Source organism: Ambystoma mexicanum, chromosome 4p (assembly GCF_040938575.1).
Source record: "Ambystoma mexicanum isolate Mex_15411 chromosome 4p, UKY_AmexF1_1, whole genome shotgun sequence".
Classification (NCBI taxonomy): domain Eukaryota; kingdom Metazoa; phylum Chordata; class Amphibia; order Caudata; family Ambystomatidae; genus Ambystoma; species Ambystoma mexicanum.
Window position 1 is genome coordinate 546,802,003 of NC_090927.1, and position 16,842 is coordinate 546,818,844.

Sequence of the window (16,842 nt, forward strand, 5' to 3'; positions counted from 1 at the left end):
ATTCAAACTATTTTAACCTATTTAGAACTGTATCATAAGAAATCGTGTGTCCATTCTGCAAAACTGTCATCTGTCATTCTGAGCTTTACTTTTATTTAGAGAATCTACCTCCATTAAATCGTCCGTATCCTTTGGACCGCGTGTGCTAGGAACGTGGTTTACTTTCATCTTAAAGCTAAGATTCTAAGCTTTCCAACAAGCCTAAAATCGACTTGCTACTCCTTATAGTTCCTCCATTATCGCGATCGACGCACTCAGAAAAAAGTGCAGCGAATTGACAGTTTGCTTCATTTCAACCACGTGTAAAAATATCTGTCTTTTGCTTCCATTACTGAATCCTGTTTTCAACCTGATAACCATCCCTGAATCATTGGTAGGGCTGACCTGAACTGATTTAAAGTATCTCTCTCTCACCCTGAACCTCTAGAGAGAATTAAAAGCATTTTCAGCATATTTTTCACTTCATTGCCACCACATTTAAAAGGATCTTGGCTGCTTTAAAATCATACCTGTTTTCCTCTAAGCTCGCTGGGGGGAACTGGAAATTTGTATTGCACTTTGTATTCCTGAGAATTGTGTGCTCTCCTTCCATCTCCTTATCTTGCATAGGGGGGGAGGGAATTGTCAAAGAAAAAGTGATCATATTATCTTTTGTTGAAATCATATCAAGTTTATTTCTGTGCTGCATTTTTCCCTCATTGCTTTTCCTTGAAACCATAAAAGTATTTTCGGCTACCTTATCCTTCCTATACTAACTCCTCATTGATTGTAAATAAGTGTGCTAGTGTCAGATTATCATGTGTTGATCAACATTATATTCATAAGTGTGCTATCAATTATTAACTTATTCATAAAAGTGTGATATATATATCTTGTTTACTTTCTCAATAAATCTTTTAAATTTCAAAACAAAACTACTTCTTGGCTCAGTGAGGTCAGGGGGATTCAAAGAGAGGGGCGTTATATAAGGGTTTATCATCCAGAGTATAACTTGTCATAAAAATATATAAATAAGGGCTTCCCTTGGGCGTCCCAGACGAGGCACTGACTTAGTGGGATTGCTGAATTGAAGTCACTTAACAGGTGAAACGGCAGGGATCAGAGCATGGGCCTGAGCCGAGTGCTCCCAAATGAGCCGACATCAGTTTTTGCAAGAGGAGCCATCTGCAGGGTGGATACTACTGGCAACAGTGGACCAGCGAGGTGCACAGCACCAATCAGCCAGGTGATGTCCCCCCTACACAACTCCTGGAGGGACAACGAGGCTGCCTGTCTCAGATGGTGGTCGGAGAGGGGGCCACAGAGGAGGGCAGCGGTGACCCAATGCATTCAGAAGTAGCCGACAAGACCCGGCTAGGCTGGAACCAGGTAGAAGATTGCAGGGGCGGGCAGTGGGAAGCCGCCCCACCAGCGTACAGCGGCCAGACACACGACCAGGGAGGTCTGTGCTAGCGTTGATGAGGGTCCGATCCGGAGAACTGCCCCCAGGGCCCGCGGTTTGCAGTGGAATCGAACTGAAGGGACCCTGGAGGCTTACGGGTCTATCTTTTGATCTGCAGAATTGGTGGCTGAATTGATAGACATTGACAGGTTGGAATCACTGTGGGATGCATTGACCCACTCCGCTATCTTATGCAGCATCACTCTGATAGTTATGGTTCAAGAAACGGCAACAATGGCGGCAAAACCCTTGTGTGCACCAAAAACCTCCAAAACCATGTGATTAAATGCACAAAAAGATGGATGCACAACCTGCCACCCATGGTGCATATGTGGTGGGATAGAGCACACACTGCAGAAAATGTGCCAGTGGGCTCCATGACCAGCATACAGAATGCAGAGAGAGAAGCAGCATTTTGCAAATGAAACTCCAAAATGTGACTATAAATGACATTTGCTTTGTTGTTAAAAACTCCAAAATCCCTATACACAACACCTCTCAACATTCAAAATCTTGCTTGGCGCTAAAATTCATATGATCTAATGAAGCATGGCGCATATGCAAAGTCCTAAAGTGTAAAGAGCAAAATATTTCCACAGACAAACTGGATTGTCTGTAAACTGACAGCTCCTGTCAAAATCTGTGTGCATTACACTGGGATACCTGTGAATGACAGCTGTCATCTGAGCTCCTGAGGAAACTTCAAAGTATCTAAACTAAACATCTGCCGGATTAGCAAACATAAAAGCATTGTTGCTAAAAAGAATACAGATCTCAGTTGTATTTTTAATCCCACAGATTTAAAGCTAAGAAAGTAATGTATTTATGTTTTATGCAACAAGTTTGGTTTCTTGCGGATTTAAGAAATGAAGAATAAATTAGCCTGGCTGAGATGCAAGGAGTGGAAAAACAGGTTTCTCCCAAGGGGAGGGAATCCTCCCAGCAGAAACTCACTGGTAGTTGATAATTGTCGGTTAGGCCAGACTTTTGTCTACAAAAAGAGAATGAACAATGGCAGACCCTCCAGCCCAGGAAACTGATGTGTGAAAGGGTTGTAAACTGCTCCTGGAAGGAATTCCCCAAAGGAGGGGGCTGCTCCTGGACTACAGGGAGAGACAAAGGGACGGGACATTTGCTGTTAAGAATGAACAATGAACAATTTTTAGAGACTCATAACTTGTGATTCAAAGTGGTGAAAAATATAAAAAGAACAGAGTTGTTAGTCTAATTTTTGGCTGCACAAGAGGCGGTAGAACTGTGTAACATATTCTGGACAGGAATGGCAATGTATGTGGTTTTATGTGAATGGTATTAATGTTAGAATTGTGAACATTTACACACATCCCTATGTTAAACACACACATTTGTGAAAATTTGCAGAAAATTTGGAAAATGTGTTCATGGCGAAAAGGACAACATTCTGTAGAAAGGTGAAACAAGATCCAACAGCTGTGGGATTTTGATGAACAGATGCTACATAAAATATGGAATCTTTGTGTGTGATTTGTGAAGAGGTGATCAATGTCGAAATATGTATTTAGGATATAATCCAATTTTGACACTAGTGGCTGAGGGGAGGTTTCTAAGGACTGTAAAGCTAAACCATAAATTTGATATCATCCTTCCTTGATCCAATCACTCAGATGCAAGGCAGAGATGAGGTCCTGATCCAATCCCAGTTCACAGGGGAAAGCTTAGCTAAGCCAGCCCATACACCCCTTTTGTGATGTAATTTTAAAGGATAACTAGAGACAGCTGACAACACATAGGAGCTCACTGATTCACTCACTTTCCTGATTCCGGCGAAGCACTTTGTTCCAGCATTCTACACCCAGCCTTTGACATCCTTTCAGATCCAGATGCCAAGACTCTTGCCAAGCAGTAGAGAACTATTGACTTTCAGCAAGGCCTAAATCCTCAAACTTATTCTCACAACCCAGTGTAGTGCTGTGGTGTGGGAAAGCCTTTTGAACTAGTATCCTGAAACAATCTGGCTTGCCACCAAAGGGCTTGCCTGAGGAACTCGCTATCCCGCTGATTTGAAATACTCAGAAACAAGAAGGGCAGATGCTGTGCAAATCCCGTGACCGGCCTAGCTGATCCAGTTCCACGCCTGATGTGCTGTTCTTCCTTGACAGACCCAATCCATGACCAGATCTGATGGTCCAATTTAATAACTTATTCTGTAAGTATTGATAGGAAGAACAGTGACCCATAATATATCTGCATTGTATGATCCCAATCTCAAACCCATCCCATCTTTTAGTTCAGAACCATAGTATTGCTAGAACTATCCTTGCGCTGACTTTTCTCTCATCTGTGTTACTAAACCCTAACTTCCTATTGATTTGATTAAGAAAAGTAATTCCCAAACAAAACGGAAACTAGAGTATCACACATGAATATTTATGAGCGGCCATGAATGACAGTTTCCTATGTGGCATTCTCTTTTTTGTACCCCTTAACAGAGTATAAGAAAACCTATCTGTCATTTTTAACCTGAATTTCTGTTTCCATTCTCGCGCCTATTTTGCAAAAACGACTCTTACTAAAACCTCTAACTCCCTCAGTTTTTATGATAGAAGCGAAATTTCAACAACTACTTGTACCTAACATCCTTAGCTATCCATAGAACCCTAAACCGATTGCCCCGTTATAGCGAAAATCGCACAAGGAGAAGTTTGCCGCGATTTGACATTCTGAAAGATTTTACACGTGTGAATTAGCTTTAAATTATTTCCTACTTTGACTTTGAGATTCCAAATGTTTTCTTTTGATTAAATCATTGCTTGTGATTGTGTGCATCTGTTCAAAGTGGCTCCCATAGAAATGTATCATAAATTAAGCATTTTTGACCACATTTGGTTTTTTTGCTCAGCCAATTCCAAAGACAATTTCAAAGCCATTCTGACAGTGGAAAGGTCAATCCCTTTTTCCTCTTGTGTTTGAAGGCAGAAGGTGGGAGTGATATTCTGTTTGATGTGTGTTATTCCTGAGTACCTGCTCTCTCCTCACATTTATTTTAATTGTCTATTGGTGGGTTGTGGGGTGTTGCAGGGGGAACCTCTAACCCTAGTGCTATCTGTTCCAAACCAACCCAAAAGTATTCTCTTCTGTGCTGCATTTGTTTTTGTGCTCATTACTTGATTCCTAGTGTATTAAAGAGATTATTCTGTGCTCTGTCACTCCATTGGTGATGGTTGTTACCTATTAAAATATATTGTGATTAAATTCTATATACATTAATTAATATTTACCTTTGCAAACTAGCCTGATTCCTGGTTCAGTGTGACCGGGAGAGGAGGGGGCGTCTCAGGAGAAGGGTGTGATATGAGTGGTATGTCGTTCAGAATATTGAACTTATAGATAAAAATAAATAAGGGTTTTATTTGCGCACTACATGCTGGCCGTGACTTGGGTGTGTGCCAGATTGAAATCACTTTCATCACCCTGGCAGGCATACAAATATTGCAGGTTTTATTTTATTTTTGGATTATTTACACCAAGTGCATTGTGCTTTGCTGTGGGAAAGACCTGCTGGAAACACTGGGCCTCATTACACGGTAGGCGGTAACCATGGCGCTATTAGCGCCATGGTTGCCGCCGGTATTTTACCGTGTCCCCCTTGGTGGATGGCGGAATTACCGCCCTACTCCAAGGTGAGCGTGGGCGGTAATTCCCCCATTCACCAAGGCCCTTCCCCATTCCCATTTTTGCCCCCATAGGGCATAATGGGAATGGGCAAGGCGCTAATTACGGTACCGCAAATCGCGGTACCGTAATTAGCACCAAGGTCCCTTTGCGGCAACCTACTTTAACGGCTGATAAAACCAGCCATTAAAGTAGGGTCCCGCAAAGGGAACTCGTAGTAAGGCGGTAAGGGTTAACGGTCACCGGTAGCATTACCGGTGACCGTTAACCCTTACCGCCTTCCGTGTAATGAGGCCCACTGAATGAAAAAGGCCCGGATCTCCCTCGGGTGCACCCCTGTCAAGGCACAGGAACTTGGCCAAGACGATAACTGTGATATGCGACAGTGGTGGTGCTTTCACTGAGTTCACACAGGACATACAAGTAAGGACACTATCAGGGGGTTCCATACTCCCTACAAACATTTCTCCCAGACAGAGTGTGTCAGCTTGATATGCGCCAGGAACTCCCTGACGGGGCGGACAAAACCCCTTGCTGAGATGTCCAAATCACAAAAATCTGGGAAACAGCAGCAAGCTAAGTTGCACTTTGAGACCCCAGTCAGGACTGCAACAACAGAGACATGTTCAATGGTGGAGGTCCAGCAACCCTTGCTGCTGGATCCGAACGGAGCTCTAGGTGATATCAAGTCCATGTTGGTGCAGGTGTAGGAAAGCATCCAGTCACTTGACGGCAAGATGGATGCCTTGACATGTAAAGTCGACCATATGCAGGTGCGTATGAATAGACATGGGGAACGACTGGACGAGATTGAGGGTCGAATATCTATGTTGGAGGATGGAGCTAACACTGCCAACAGAGACCTAGCGACAATCAAACAGGCATTATGGGCCAGTTAATCTTGTTAAATGCGCTTGCATTGGGTACACGCTTAGAAACCTCTGGGTATTAAGCGCGTTATAAATAACCAATTACAATTAAAATGTAAAAGCAAACAGTTATCCAAATGGATTAGGAATAATATGGTTGTGTTGGTAGAAAGAGGGTAATTTGAATGAATTTGTTGATATGGGTTTTTGACTGATATTGCTACAGTAGAATATGGCAATTTAAGGTTGTGGTTTATGATTTTCAGATGTCTTTGAAAATGGATGCAAACCATAACTACATTGATATAATAATGAAATACTTGAATTATTGTATGAAAGATATGTCCATCGTTTATTTAAGATCTGTGATTGCACGTGGTTATATCAGTCATTATCTGAGTCTTCTGTTTGATTATTGTGATTTATAAAGTGCCTGCCCGAGAAGTGTTCAGGATGAAGCTCCCAAAATGAGGATTAAGCTTGCTTGAAATGAAGCATCATTTCTCCTTTGCAGCTTCCGGCTTGACTTATAAAATGGCTAATACATATCCTTTGCTGTACTCTTCATAATTTTAGGACATGTTGAAGCACACTACTAAAGGGCACCCTGACAGGCTGCACCTGCAGATGGCGCTCACAGAGCTCGAAACCCTGGCAGAGAAGCTGAACGAAAGGAAAAGGGATGCAGATCAGCGCTGTGAAATTAAGCAAATAGCAAAAGCAATCAATGAGCGCTATCTCAACAAGGTACGTTTCGTTTCACTGGGCATAGAAGCTACCAGAGGCTGGCACACATGATTGCTTTGTGAAGAGAGGAAGCTGGCATATGTGTCTCTTTTATAGGATGCCCATCATGTCATTTGCCAACTATCCTATGTTTAATGTATTTGTTGGGCACCCAACTCTGGCACTGCCGAGCCACAGTTTAATCGAAATACAAATGCCAGTACTTTCTCTCCCTAGGCAATTCATCAAATCCAATACCATTTTTTTTCTAAAATCTTTAATGGACAACTATGTACTTCCATGTCGCTATACAAGGTGCCTAGGTGTTGGTTAATGGTGCTTCTTCTATCCCTCTATAGTGAATTAAAGGCTGTCCTTTGAAAGACTAGGGAATACATCTGTTGGGACTTTTTTATGTGGCCACAGCATCCAGAAGGACCAATCCTGAACCTGCAGCCCAGACTGTCACTTTTTCAGAAAATACAGAATTCAGGACACAGACTTGTTATGATATTATATGATATGATATGGCATTTATAATGCGCCTATACACAAGTGTTTCAAGGCGCGACGAGGCAGGGGGGGCAACAGAGGGAAGACAGACAACGATCCTACTAGGCCAGGTGTCATTCAGATCGTGCAAGTGCAAGGGAAGGGGTAAAGGGCAAAAGTGCGGGGAGAGGGGTAGGGGAGAGTGCAGTACATGGGATCATAAAATAAAGAGATAAATAAATAAAAGTTTAGTATTTAGTGAGAACTGATGTGAAGAGTGGTTTACCCTCTTCAGTGATGTGGCACACGAGTATATTACCTTTATCTCAGGTTCTCAAAATGGTTGTGACTCAGGAGTCAAATCAAGAACCCTTCTGTTTCATGTATTGCAGACTCTTTCACTCCTTGTAATAACGTTTGACAGATGCTGTCCTTGGTATGAGAGCATGATCCCTGAGCAACCTAGAGCCAAGATTAATTTAATATTTATGTGTGCTACCGTCCCGCTATACATGTGCTTTGGCTCAGACTTTGACAGAGAAGGCGCTGTGTTTTGGAGCATTCCATATTTGCATCCTACTGCAATACCCTTTTTTTGTGGGGTTCGGATTTCCTGGCTCTAAAAAATGCCTGTTTAATTCGTTTTTTCTCTTACAAGTATTGCAGGTGATGAATAATATTCCTTTCAAATGTGTGCATGTCATTTATAGACCCAACCTACCGCACTTTGGTCTTGAACTCCATGTTGTGGCTACATTGCTATTAGAGTATTAACTACATGCAGTGGCAATTTCCTGATTACTTCCTCCTTTCCCTGATCTCCTTTGGTTTCATCGCTCATAGATCTAATTGTGTGTTTTTGTGCAGAGGGCTCCTTCCATGACTTGCATCACATAGGCTTTGTCTACTGCTGGCCAGCCGCATCCAGCTGATGAAATAGAATACTCTTAGCAGCTCTTTTTGAGTTAGAACCGAGAAGTTCAGGTTTGTTCATTCGTAGGATATCAGGGATGCACTGCCACAGACTTTAGAATTTGTTGCAAGAAAGCACAGAGTAAATCAATGTCTATTTTTACCATCACCAAGCCCCAGGAAGGGGGTTGGGAGGCATTCTGATCACTACTTCTGGAGTATGGCCCCAAAACCCTTCCTTACTCCATCCTTGGTCCTTAGAAGCTAATGCTGCCTGACACCAATCACAATCCTACAGAAAATGTGTTCACAATCTAAAATCAGATCTAGACTGAATATGTTCAGGCAGTCTGATATCAGGGCAGCTTTCAAATCTCCGTCAAGGCATACTTACAATTAGACTTGATGTTCATATGCTCCACCAAGCCAGCCTTAGTTCATTCAAATACATGATAGACCAAAATCAACGAACCCTAGGATATGATATGATATGATATGATAGGTTATTTATAACGAGCTTAATACCCAGAGGATTCTAAGCGTGGACCCAGGGATCGAACCTGTGTTGCTCTGTGCCATCTTGCTTCCAAGGCGAGCACGTTGCCACTGAGCTATCCTCCCGAGATTCTGTGGATGCGCCGCTTCAGGAACTCGCCAACAGCGAGTAATTGTAGTGAGCATTTGGTATATAATGCCTGGACTTAGAGGTCCCTGTGATGCTGAAAAAACAAATAGAAACATTGCAAGATAGTGCCCAGTCTCTGTGACATCAATGAAAGAGTGGTGCCCTAGGACACGTATGCTTCGTTTTTTCTGGGGGCTGGGGGTGTTTTAGACCTCAGCAACATCCACCCCCCAAAGGACAAGTTTGACCATTAATAAATCCAGTGTTAGGAGGCTTCGCCTCACATCGAAAAACAGCAGGTTATTTTGCTCGGCATTCATCCCTAAGACTGAGTGCAATAGTATTGTGACGCCGTGTTAGGATCATTCAGGAGATGGTGTGATATCTACACTATTATTTATAGAACTGTCACTATTTTTCACATGTCGTGAGCTTGCTATACAGCTGAGTTTAGCGTCTGAGAAATTTTTTAGAAGTGCTGAGGATCATGATTTTGTAATGCTTTATAGGAAGTACCTAGGATTCTCCCACCCCTAGAAAGAACATTTTAATTTAACCAGCCGTTTGCCATGAATACGGATCTCACAGCTTTGCCCAGTGTGGCTGTTGTAGAGCAGGAGCCTTTCCATACATCCAGTAACTAGAGCACTTGGCCCTTGTTTTCGTGGCTCTTATGAAGGCTATGATCACGGCTGCAGGCTTTAAGGAGCTATTTGCCAACATGAGGTTGGTGCCCATCAGGCTAGCAAGTATGACAATTGATCTCATCTGTTTAGGTGTATCCACCAATAGCACAGCATGGAACTCTGTGATGAACCAGGGCTTCCCAGGGACAAAATAGGAAGTATTCTTCCACCTGTGAAATCCCTCAAAGAAATTGATACCGAACATGTTGGCGCGAGGGAAGACATAAGGGACAGATGATTCATGCCTCAGGAGGAAAGCTTAGGGGCAACATGCTCGCCTTCGAAGCAAGACGACACGGAGCAACACAGGTTTGAACACTGGGTCCGTGCTTAGAAACCTCTGGGTATTAAGTGCTTTATAAATAACCTATCATCTCATATCATGCCTCAAGAATAGAGAGCAGAACAGCAAAGTTCTTCCATACCTAAACATTGAGACAATATTAAGTTTCAAATATTTGGAAGCAATCAAAGTTTTGCTTTCCAATGTAGTAGAGAACATGTTCTTGCCCTCTGGTTAAGCCAATAGATTTGGCTTCTATCACTTATTCCACCTTTTCACTCTGAGTACATGCAAAAAGCTGATTGTGCATAAGAGGTGCAACATACCAAGCATGTGATCATCTCTGCCAATGCAGAGTGCACATTGTTCTGCAAAGGTAATTTCATGTCCATGTAGAAAAAAGCATGCTGTGTGCAGTTAAGGGGACATGCTCAGTGTTTTGTGCATGCTCTCTCTAAAGACATCTTTTGCAGCTGGGGCAACATCAAATCTTGCCCTTTGTTTGCATTGCACTGGCTTCAACACTCTGTGTGGTTCCTCCTTGTATTGTAGAATGTAAAACCAAGGAGAAGGTTAAAGAAGAGAAGTAAACTCAACAATGCTAATCATTCTTGCCCAAAGTTATTATATATATAATAACAGTGCTCACCCATATTCCCAGAAGCGCCTGCACATGTGGCTTCACAGAATGATCAATTCTACTTCACAATTAAGGGGGTAATTCATTGAATTCATCGCACAAGTGGCGCACGCGGCTGGCGCACAGTGTGCGCGTGCGAATCCCTGCGACAGCCGCGTGCGCCAAAACCAATTTCCGCGCACAGCGTATTCATGGATTCCAGCTACCAAAACCAGCCGTGGCCACAGTGGCGCAGCGACCCTGCAGCAGCGCCAGTTACGCCCCCAAGAATGCCTCTCGCGCAGGGAAAAGCGACCAAAATCCCCAATCCAGCGCAAAGGGCTGCGCTAACCCTGTACCAGCACGGCAAGCGAGCTACGTGTATCACTGGGGTGCGCGGGAAGTACCTCATGTCATTTCAGCTGGGTACGTGCATTTCAGGGGTGCGCGGGAAGTTTCACACGCGATATCAGCAGGGTACGTGTATTCCAGGGGTGCACGGGAATTTCCACACGCGAATGTCCAGGCTACGTGTATTTCGGGGTGCGCGGGAAGTTCCACACGCGATTTCAGCAGGGTACGTGTATTCCAGGGGTGCGCCTGAACTTCCACACGCGATTTCAGCAGGGTACGTGTATTACAGGGGTGCGCTTGAACTTCCACATGCGATTCCATCAGGGTACGTGTACATCAGGGGTGCGCAGGAATTTTCACACATCAATTCAGCAGGGTACGTGTATATCAGGGGTGCGTGTGAAGTTCCACATGCGAATGTCCAGGCTATGTGTATTTCGGGGTGCGCGGGAAGTTTCACACTCGATATCAGCAGGGTACGTGTATTCCAGGGGTGCGCGGGAATTTCCACACGCGAATGTCCAGGCTATGTGTATTTCGGGGTGCGCGGGAAGTTCCACACGCGATTTCAGCAGGGTACGTGTATTCCAGGGGAGCGCCTGAACTTCCACACGCGATTTCAGCAGGGTACGTGTATTACAGGGGTGCGCTTGAACTTCAACACGCGATTCCATCAGGGTACGTGTACATCAGGGGTGCGCGGGAATTTTCACACGTGAAATCAGCAGGGTACGTGTATATCAGGGGTGCGCGTGAAGTTCCACACGCGAATGTCTAGGCTACGTGTATTTCGGGGTGCGCGGGAAGTTTCACACGCGATATCAGCAGGGTACGTGTATTCCAGGGGTGCGCGGGAATTTCCACACGCGAATGTCCAGGCTACGTGTATTTCGGGGTGCATGGGAAGTTCCACACGCGATTTCAGCAGGGTACGTGTATTCCAGGGGTGCGTGGGAAGTCACATACGCGAAGTCAGCAGGGTACGTGCATTTCAGGGGTGCGCGGAAAGTATCACACGCGATTCCATCAGGGTACGTGTATTACAGGGGTGCGCATGGAGCACCACACGTGAATTGCACGTGTGGGTCCTCCCAGGTGTTCCCTCTACACCCTCCATGGCCCCTGCAGGTGGCTCACACCACAGGGGCCTATCCTGCACATGTCCTGCAGGCACCCCATCCACCATGGCCATGCCCCCCAGCCAACCCACATGTCAACTTGCACAACTGCCCACCAACTCATGTCCCGACCACCCCCACCCCCCAGCAGTGCAGGGGCACCCTCCACCAGGCCCCCACCCATGTCTCCCACCACCCCCACCCCCCAGCAGTGCAGGGGCACCCTCCACCAGGCCCCCACCCATGTCTCCCACCACCCCCACCCCCCAGCACTGTGGGGCACCTGCCAGCAGGCCCCCACCCATGTCCAACTCATGTTCCCCACCACCCCCACCCCCCCGCACTGTGGGGCACCTGCCAGCAGGCCCCCACCCATGTCCAACTCATGTTCCCCACCACCCCCACCCCCCAGCACTGTGGGGCACCTGCCAGCAGGCCCCCACCCATGTCCAACTCATGTTCCCCACCACCCCCCAGCAGTGCAGGGGCAGCCTCCACCAGGCCCCCACCCATGTCTCCCACCACCCCCACCCCCCAGCAGTGCAGGGGCAGCCTCCACCATGCCCCCACCCATGTCTCCCTCCACCCCACCCCCCAGCAGTGCAGGGGCACCCTCCACCTGGCCCCCACCCATGTCTCCCAACACCCCCACCCCCCAGCAGTGCAGGGGCACCCTCCACCCGGCCCCCACCCATGTCTCCCACCACCCCCACCCCCCAGCAGTGCAGGGGCAGCCTCCACCAGGCCCCCACCCATGTCTCCCTCCACCCCACCCCCCAGCAGTGCAGGGGCACCCTCCACCTGGCCCCCACCCATGTCTCCCAACACCCCCACCCCCCAGCAGTGCAGGGGCACCCTCCACCCGGCCCCCACCCATGTCTCCCACCACCCCCACCCCCCAGCACTGTGGGGCACCTGCCAGCAGGCCCCAACTCATGTTTCCCAGCCAACATGTCATCACAATCTAGATCCCTGGTCCCTATGGTCAGCCTCCAAATGCAAAACACCCACCCGATTATTGCATCCACCCACTCATAATTGGCAATTACATGACAGAACACCAATTGCAAGTTCCTAAACAAACACATTTCCCTCACATACACCCACGACTGGTGCATAGTCTCCACAGAGGAGGAGAGGGTCGCCAGATTGGCCGACACATGTAGGAAACCCCTGACCATGGCCGATCCCAACTGGGCCACGTCGGCACGGTGCTCTCCGTGATGACGTGCATGCTCCTCCCGGGAAGCACGCACCTCATCACGAATTGCACCTGTGCGCAACGCGACACCAATCAGGACCTTCTCAATACGGCCATGGGTCCCCTCGTCCGCAGGTGGAGGGGAGTCAGATGACATGGACATCCCCCCTACCTGCGGACGGGCCTGGGATGGGGCATCCCTGCTGGTGCATGGTGGTGCAGTCACAGTGTCAGGGACAGTGACATGCACAGGCCCCTCCACGGCGACCTGTGCTGCCTCCTGCCCCTGGACTGCAACACTTGCACCAGCAGGGATGCCCCCACCAGGCCCCATGTGCGCCTCAGTAGCGGCCTCCTCCTCCTCTGTGGAAACCACCAACCTGGATGGCTCCACCCCGTCTTCCGCCGTTGCAAGCCCCTGTGGGGCTCACCCACCCCTTCCGCTGCAGCCGTGGGGGCATCCCCGCCGCTTTGCTCCACAGAGCCGTCTCCGCCCTCTTCTTCACGTGGCGCTGTGTAGAGGGAGACATAGAACACAAGCATCAGGGTACTGTACAATGGTCCCCTAGACAGGAAGCAATAGCAGATAAGTGGCGCTGTCAAAGATCACTTCCATCATGTCCCTCCACAACACATGGCTCAGTGCAGGTAAAACACATGCGGTAACAGGCATGGCGCATGCTATGGACATTGGCATACATGTCCAAGGGATTCTTGGAACATACAATCTTGTTTTGGAACTCACATGCATCATGGGCCATGCCTATCACATGCACACACTTCACCCTAGTTTCATCCATCTGGCCTCGTACACCACAGACACAGTGGATACAAGGATAACTAGGCTGCATCAGTGAACCTGAACATTGCGACAGACATGTGTCATGCATCCCTGGCATTCACAAGTCACAGACACACAGGTCAGACACACAGACATGGACAGCATACATGTACATGGCATCAGCACCCATCCCTCACCCCCACCCATGTCCAGGAACAGAGACTGGCATGCTTTCATGTGGCCATTCCGCATAGGGCAACCCATGTTGCATTTGAACACATGCACCAACCGTGTGGTTCACACATTACTGGTCTCACATGCATGACGTCCCTGCACACACACATGCATACATGGCCTATGTCACACATACAGGCAAGTATCAGACAACCAGCACACTGCGACATGCCCTGTCTCACACAGCAATGCTTGGCCACTTACCGCTCAACTCCAGACGGGTCTGCCTCTCAAGGATCTGGGCGTGGAGCGCTGGGCCTACGCGTTCCAGGACCCTCATCTGGATGGGACTCATGCGGCCCCGGCCCCCCTCCACGAGGCGGCGGGCCTTCAAGAGGGTCCTGGACCTGCAGTCATCCCAGCGCTTCTTGACATGTTGGTAGTCGCGGACTGCCACCCCCTCCGCGTTGATGGCAGTCACGATGTCCGTCCAGATCCGAGTCCGTCCTTCCTTGTTGGCGCGCTTACTTCCGAAGAGGGTATCATACTGCCCCAGGACTTGCTCCACCAGGACACCAACTTCGGTGGCAGTGAAGCTGGTGCCCCTCTGCCTCTCTGGCCGGGGGTTGCCAGTGGTGCCAGATGTTTCAGTGCCCGACATGGCAACCCCAGAGGCAGGAGTGGGTGGGCAACTGGGTCCTGGGGCTGGGCTGTGGAGCAATGGTATCCCAGTCGGGAGTCTTCTGTTCCAGCAGGGGTGGCATATCCCCAGCGCTCCACGTCCAGGTCCTTGAGAGGCAGACCCGTCTGGAGTCGAGCGGTAAGTGTACATGCATCCTGATTGTGAGCTGTGCGTGTGGTGATGTTTCAGTAGTGTGCAGGTTGCACATCTGTTTGTATGGGGTCGAGTATGGGTGGGGGTGTACAGGGCTGTGGGGCTAACCCATGCGAGGGCTGTAATGTGTGAGACATGGATGGTGCTTGTGTGTGTAGGCTTGCATGCCAAATGCAGTTGTGCGGGCACACATGTTTGGATGAATGTGTATGTATGTAGACATGTCCGTGATGTCACGCATGTATGTTATTTTCAGCTGCATGTATCAGCACTGTGTACATGTGCATTTGTGTGTATTTGACAAGGGTGCAACAGTGATGCAACATGGATGCATGTGACAGCGGGATGTGGAAGCCTGATTGGCAGATGTGACATGGATGCCCATCTGAACACTGCGACACTTGGCAGAGGTGTACACATGCATGCAAGTGTGGTGGTGTGTGTACATGTGTGGTGCACTTCCTGTGTTGCATGTGATGTCTGGCTCAGCTTTTCCTGCTCATGCTATTGTATGTGTATGGATGGTGCTGGCAGTTGCGATATGTCTGTGGTATGGCTCATGTGTGCGAGTTGATATGACATGTGTGTTGGGGATTGTGATGGCATGTCTAAGGTTTGCCAATGCCACTCATGTACAACTCTCATGTGTTTATGTGTCCATTGTACAGTGCCCTGATGCCTGTGTTCTATTTCTCCCTGTCTGCAGCGTCAACTGATGAAGAGGGCGGAGAAGGTGCTGTGGAGCACAGCCGCGGGGATCCCACCACCAGCCGGAGACGCAAGGCCCGGCTCCCCTCCCATGTTGTCATCTCGTCGGGGAGTGAGGAGTCCGGTGCCGCGTCCCAGGCTGCAGCTGCCGGGGGGAGGTCCAAGAGGCAGAGGTTGGAGTTGGACTCCTCGGCAGCAGAAGGGGCAGCTGGGACCCCACAGGGCCCAAAGGGGGAAGATGGCACGGAGTCATCCAGGTTGGTGGGGGGTTTGGTGGAGGAGGAGGCCGTGCAAGCAACAGAGACGGGATCTGGAGGTGGGGATCCCACTGGTGCTAGTGGCGCAGTGCAGGACCAGGGACAGGAGGCAGCACAGGCCACCGCAGAGGTGCCTGTGTGCAATCCTGTCCCTGCATCATCTTGCACCAGCAGGGATGCCTATGTCCAGACCCGTTTTCAGGCAGGGGATGAGCAAACGACAACTGGCCTTCCTCTGCCTGCAGACGTGGCTATCCGGGTCCGGGTTGAGCCTGTCCTGACTGGTGTGGCGTTGCGTCAACGGGCCATGCGAGTTGACCTGCAGTCTTTTCATGAGGAGACTGCACGTCATCTCGAATGGCTCGTTGACCACGTCAGCCTGCTGGGACAGGTCACCCAGGCCGGATTCCTCCGTTTGATGGGGCTTGCTACGACCCCCTCCTCAACTGAACCCCCTACGCGCCAGTCGTCCTCCGTGCCATCTTCCCACCCATCAGTCACCTGGGTGCCCTGTGGAGCTGGCTCTGACGGTGCGGCCAGGCTGGTGGAGGAGGCATCCCTGCCACAGTCGGGAGTCGGAAGTCCAGCAGCGGTGGCCACATCAACGACTGCACCCCAGCCGGCGGAGGATGTGCAGGCAGCAGGAGGCAGTGCACGGGCAGAGGCACAGCAGCAGCAGCAACGTGGTGGGAGCCATGAAGGCTCGGGGCCTTCAACATCGGAGGGACAGGCATCGGCCGGAGGGCAGGGGGACCCAGGACAGAGAGTGTCTTCCGTGTGGCAGCGGTTGGGCCACGCCATAGATGCGGAGCGGCAGCGGGCGGAAGAGGCACGGCTCACAATGGTCAGGGCGGAGAACTCCATGCGGAGGGCTCTGAGGCGGGCCGAGTGCCTCGAGGCAATCTGCAGGGGGTTGGAGGTGGACACGTCGACGGCCCTGCGGACCCTCGGGGCCATGGAGGAGGACCGCCTCCGGGACATTGAGCAGGAGTTTGATGATGCCCTGGCCCAGGACATCCAAAAGTGAGCCGTCAGACTATCCCGCTGCCCATGTAAATAGTTATGTAGTTAGTGTTAGGTTGCCTTTGTTTTTTGATTTTTTTTGGACCT

General features: G+C 49.0%; 1 protein-coding gene across 2 annotated transcripts in view; it reads left to right on the plus strand.

The window, feature by feature from the left end:
• Positions 1-16,842, plus strand: part of ARHGEF10 (Rho guanine nucleotide exchange factor 10) — a 1,326,864-nt gene that overhangs the window by 648,589 nt on the left and 661,433 nt on the right. For both annotated transcript variants that reach the window (XM_069606090.1, XM_069606091.1), the window contains exon 16: positions 6,538-6,708. In XM_069606090.1, the coding sequence (XP_069462191.1) occupies positions 6,538-6,708 (171 nt within the window). The remainder of the gene's footprint in view (positions 1-6,537; positions 6,709-16,842) is intronic.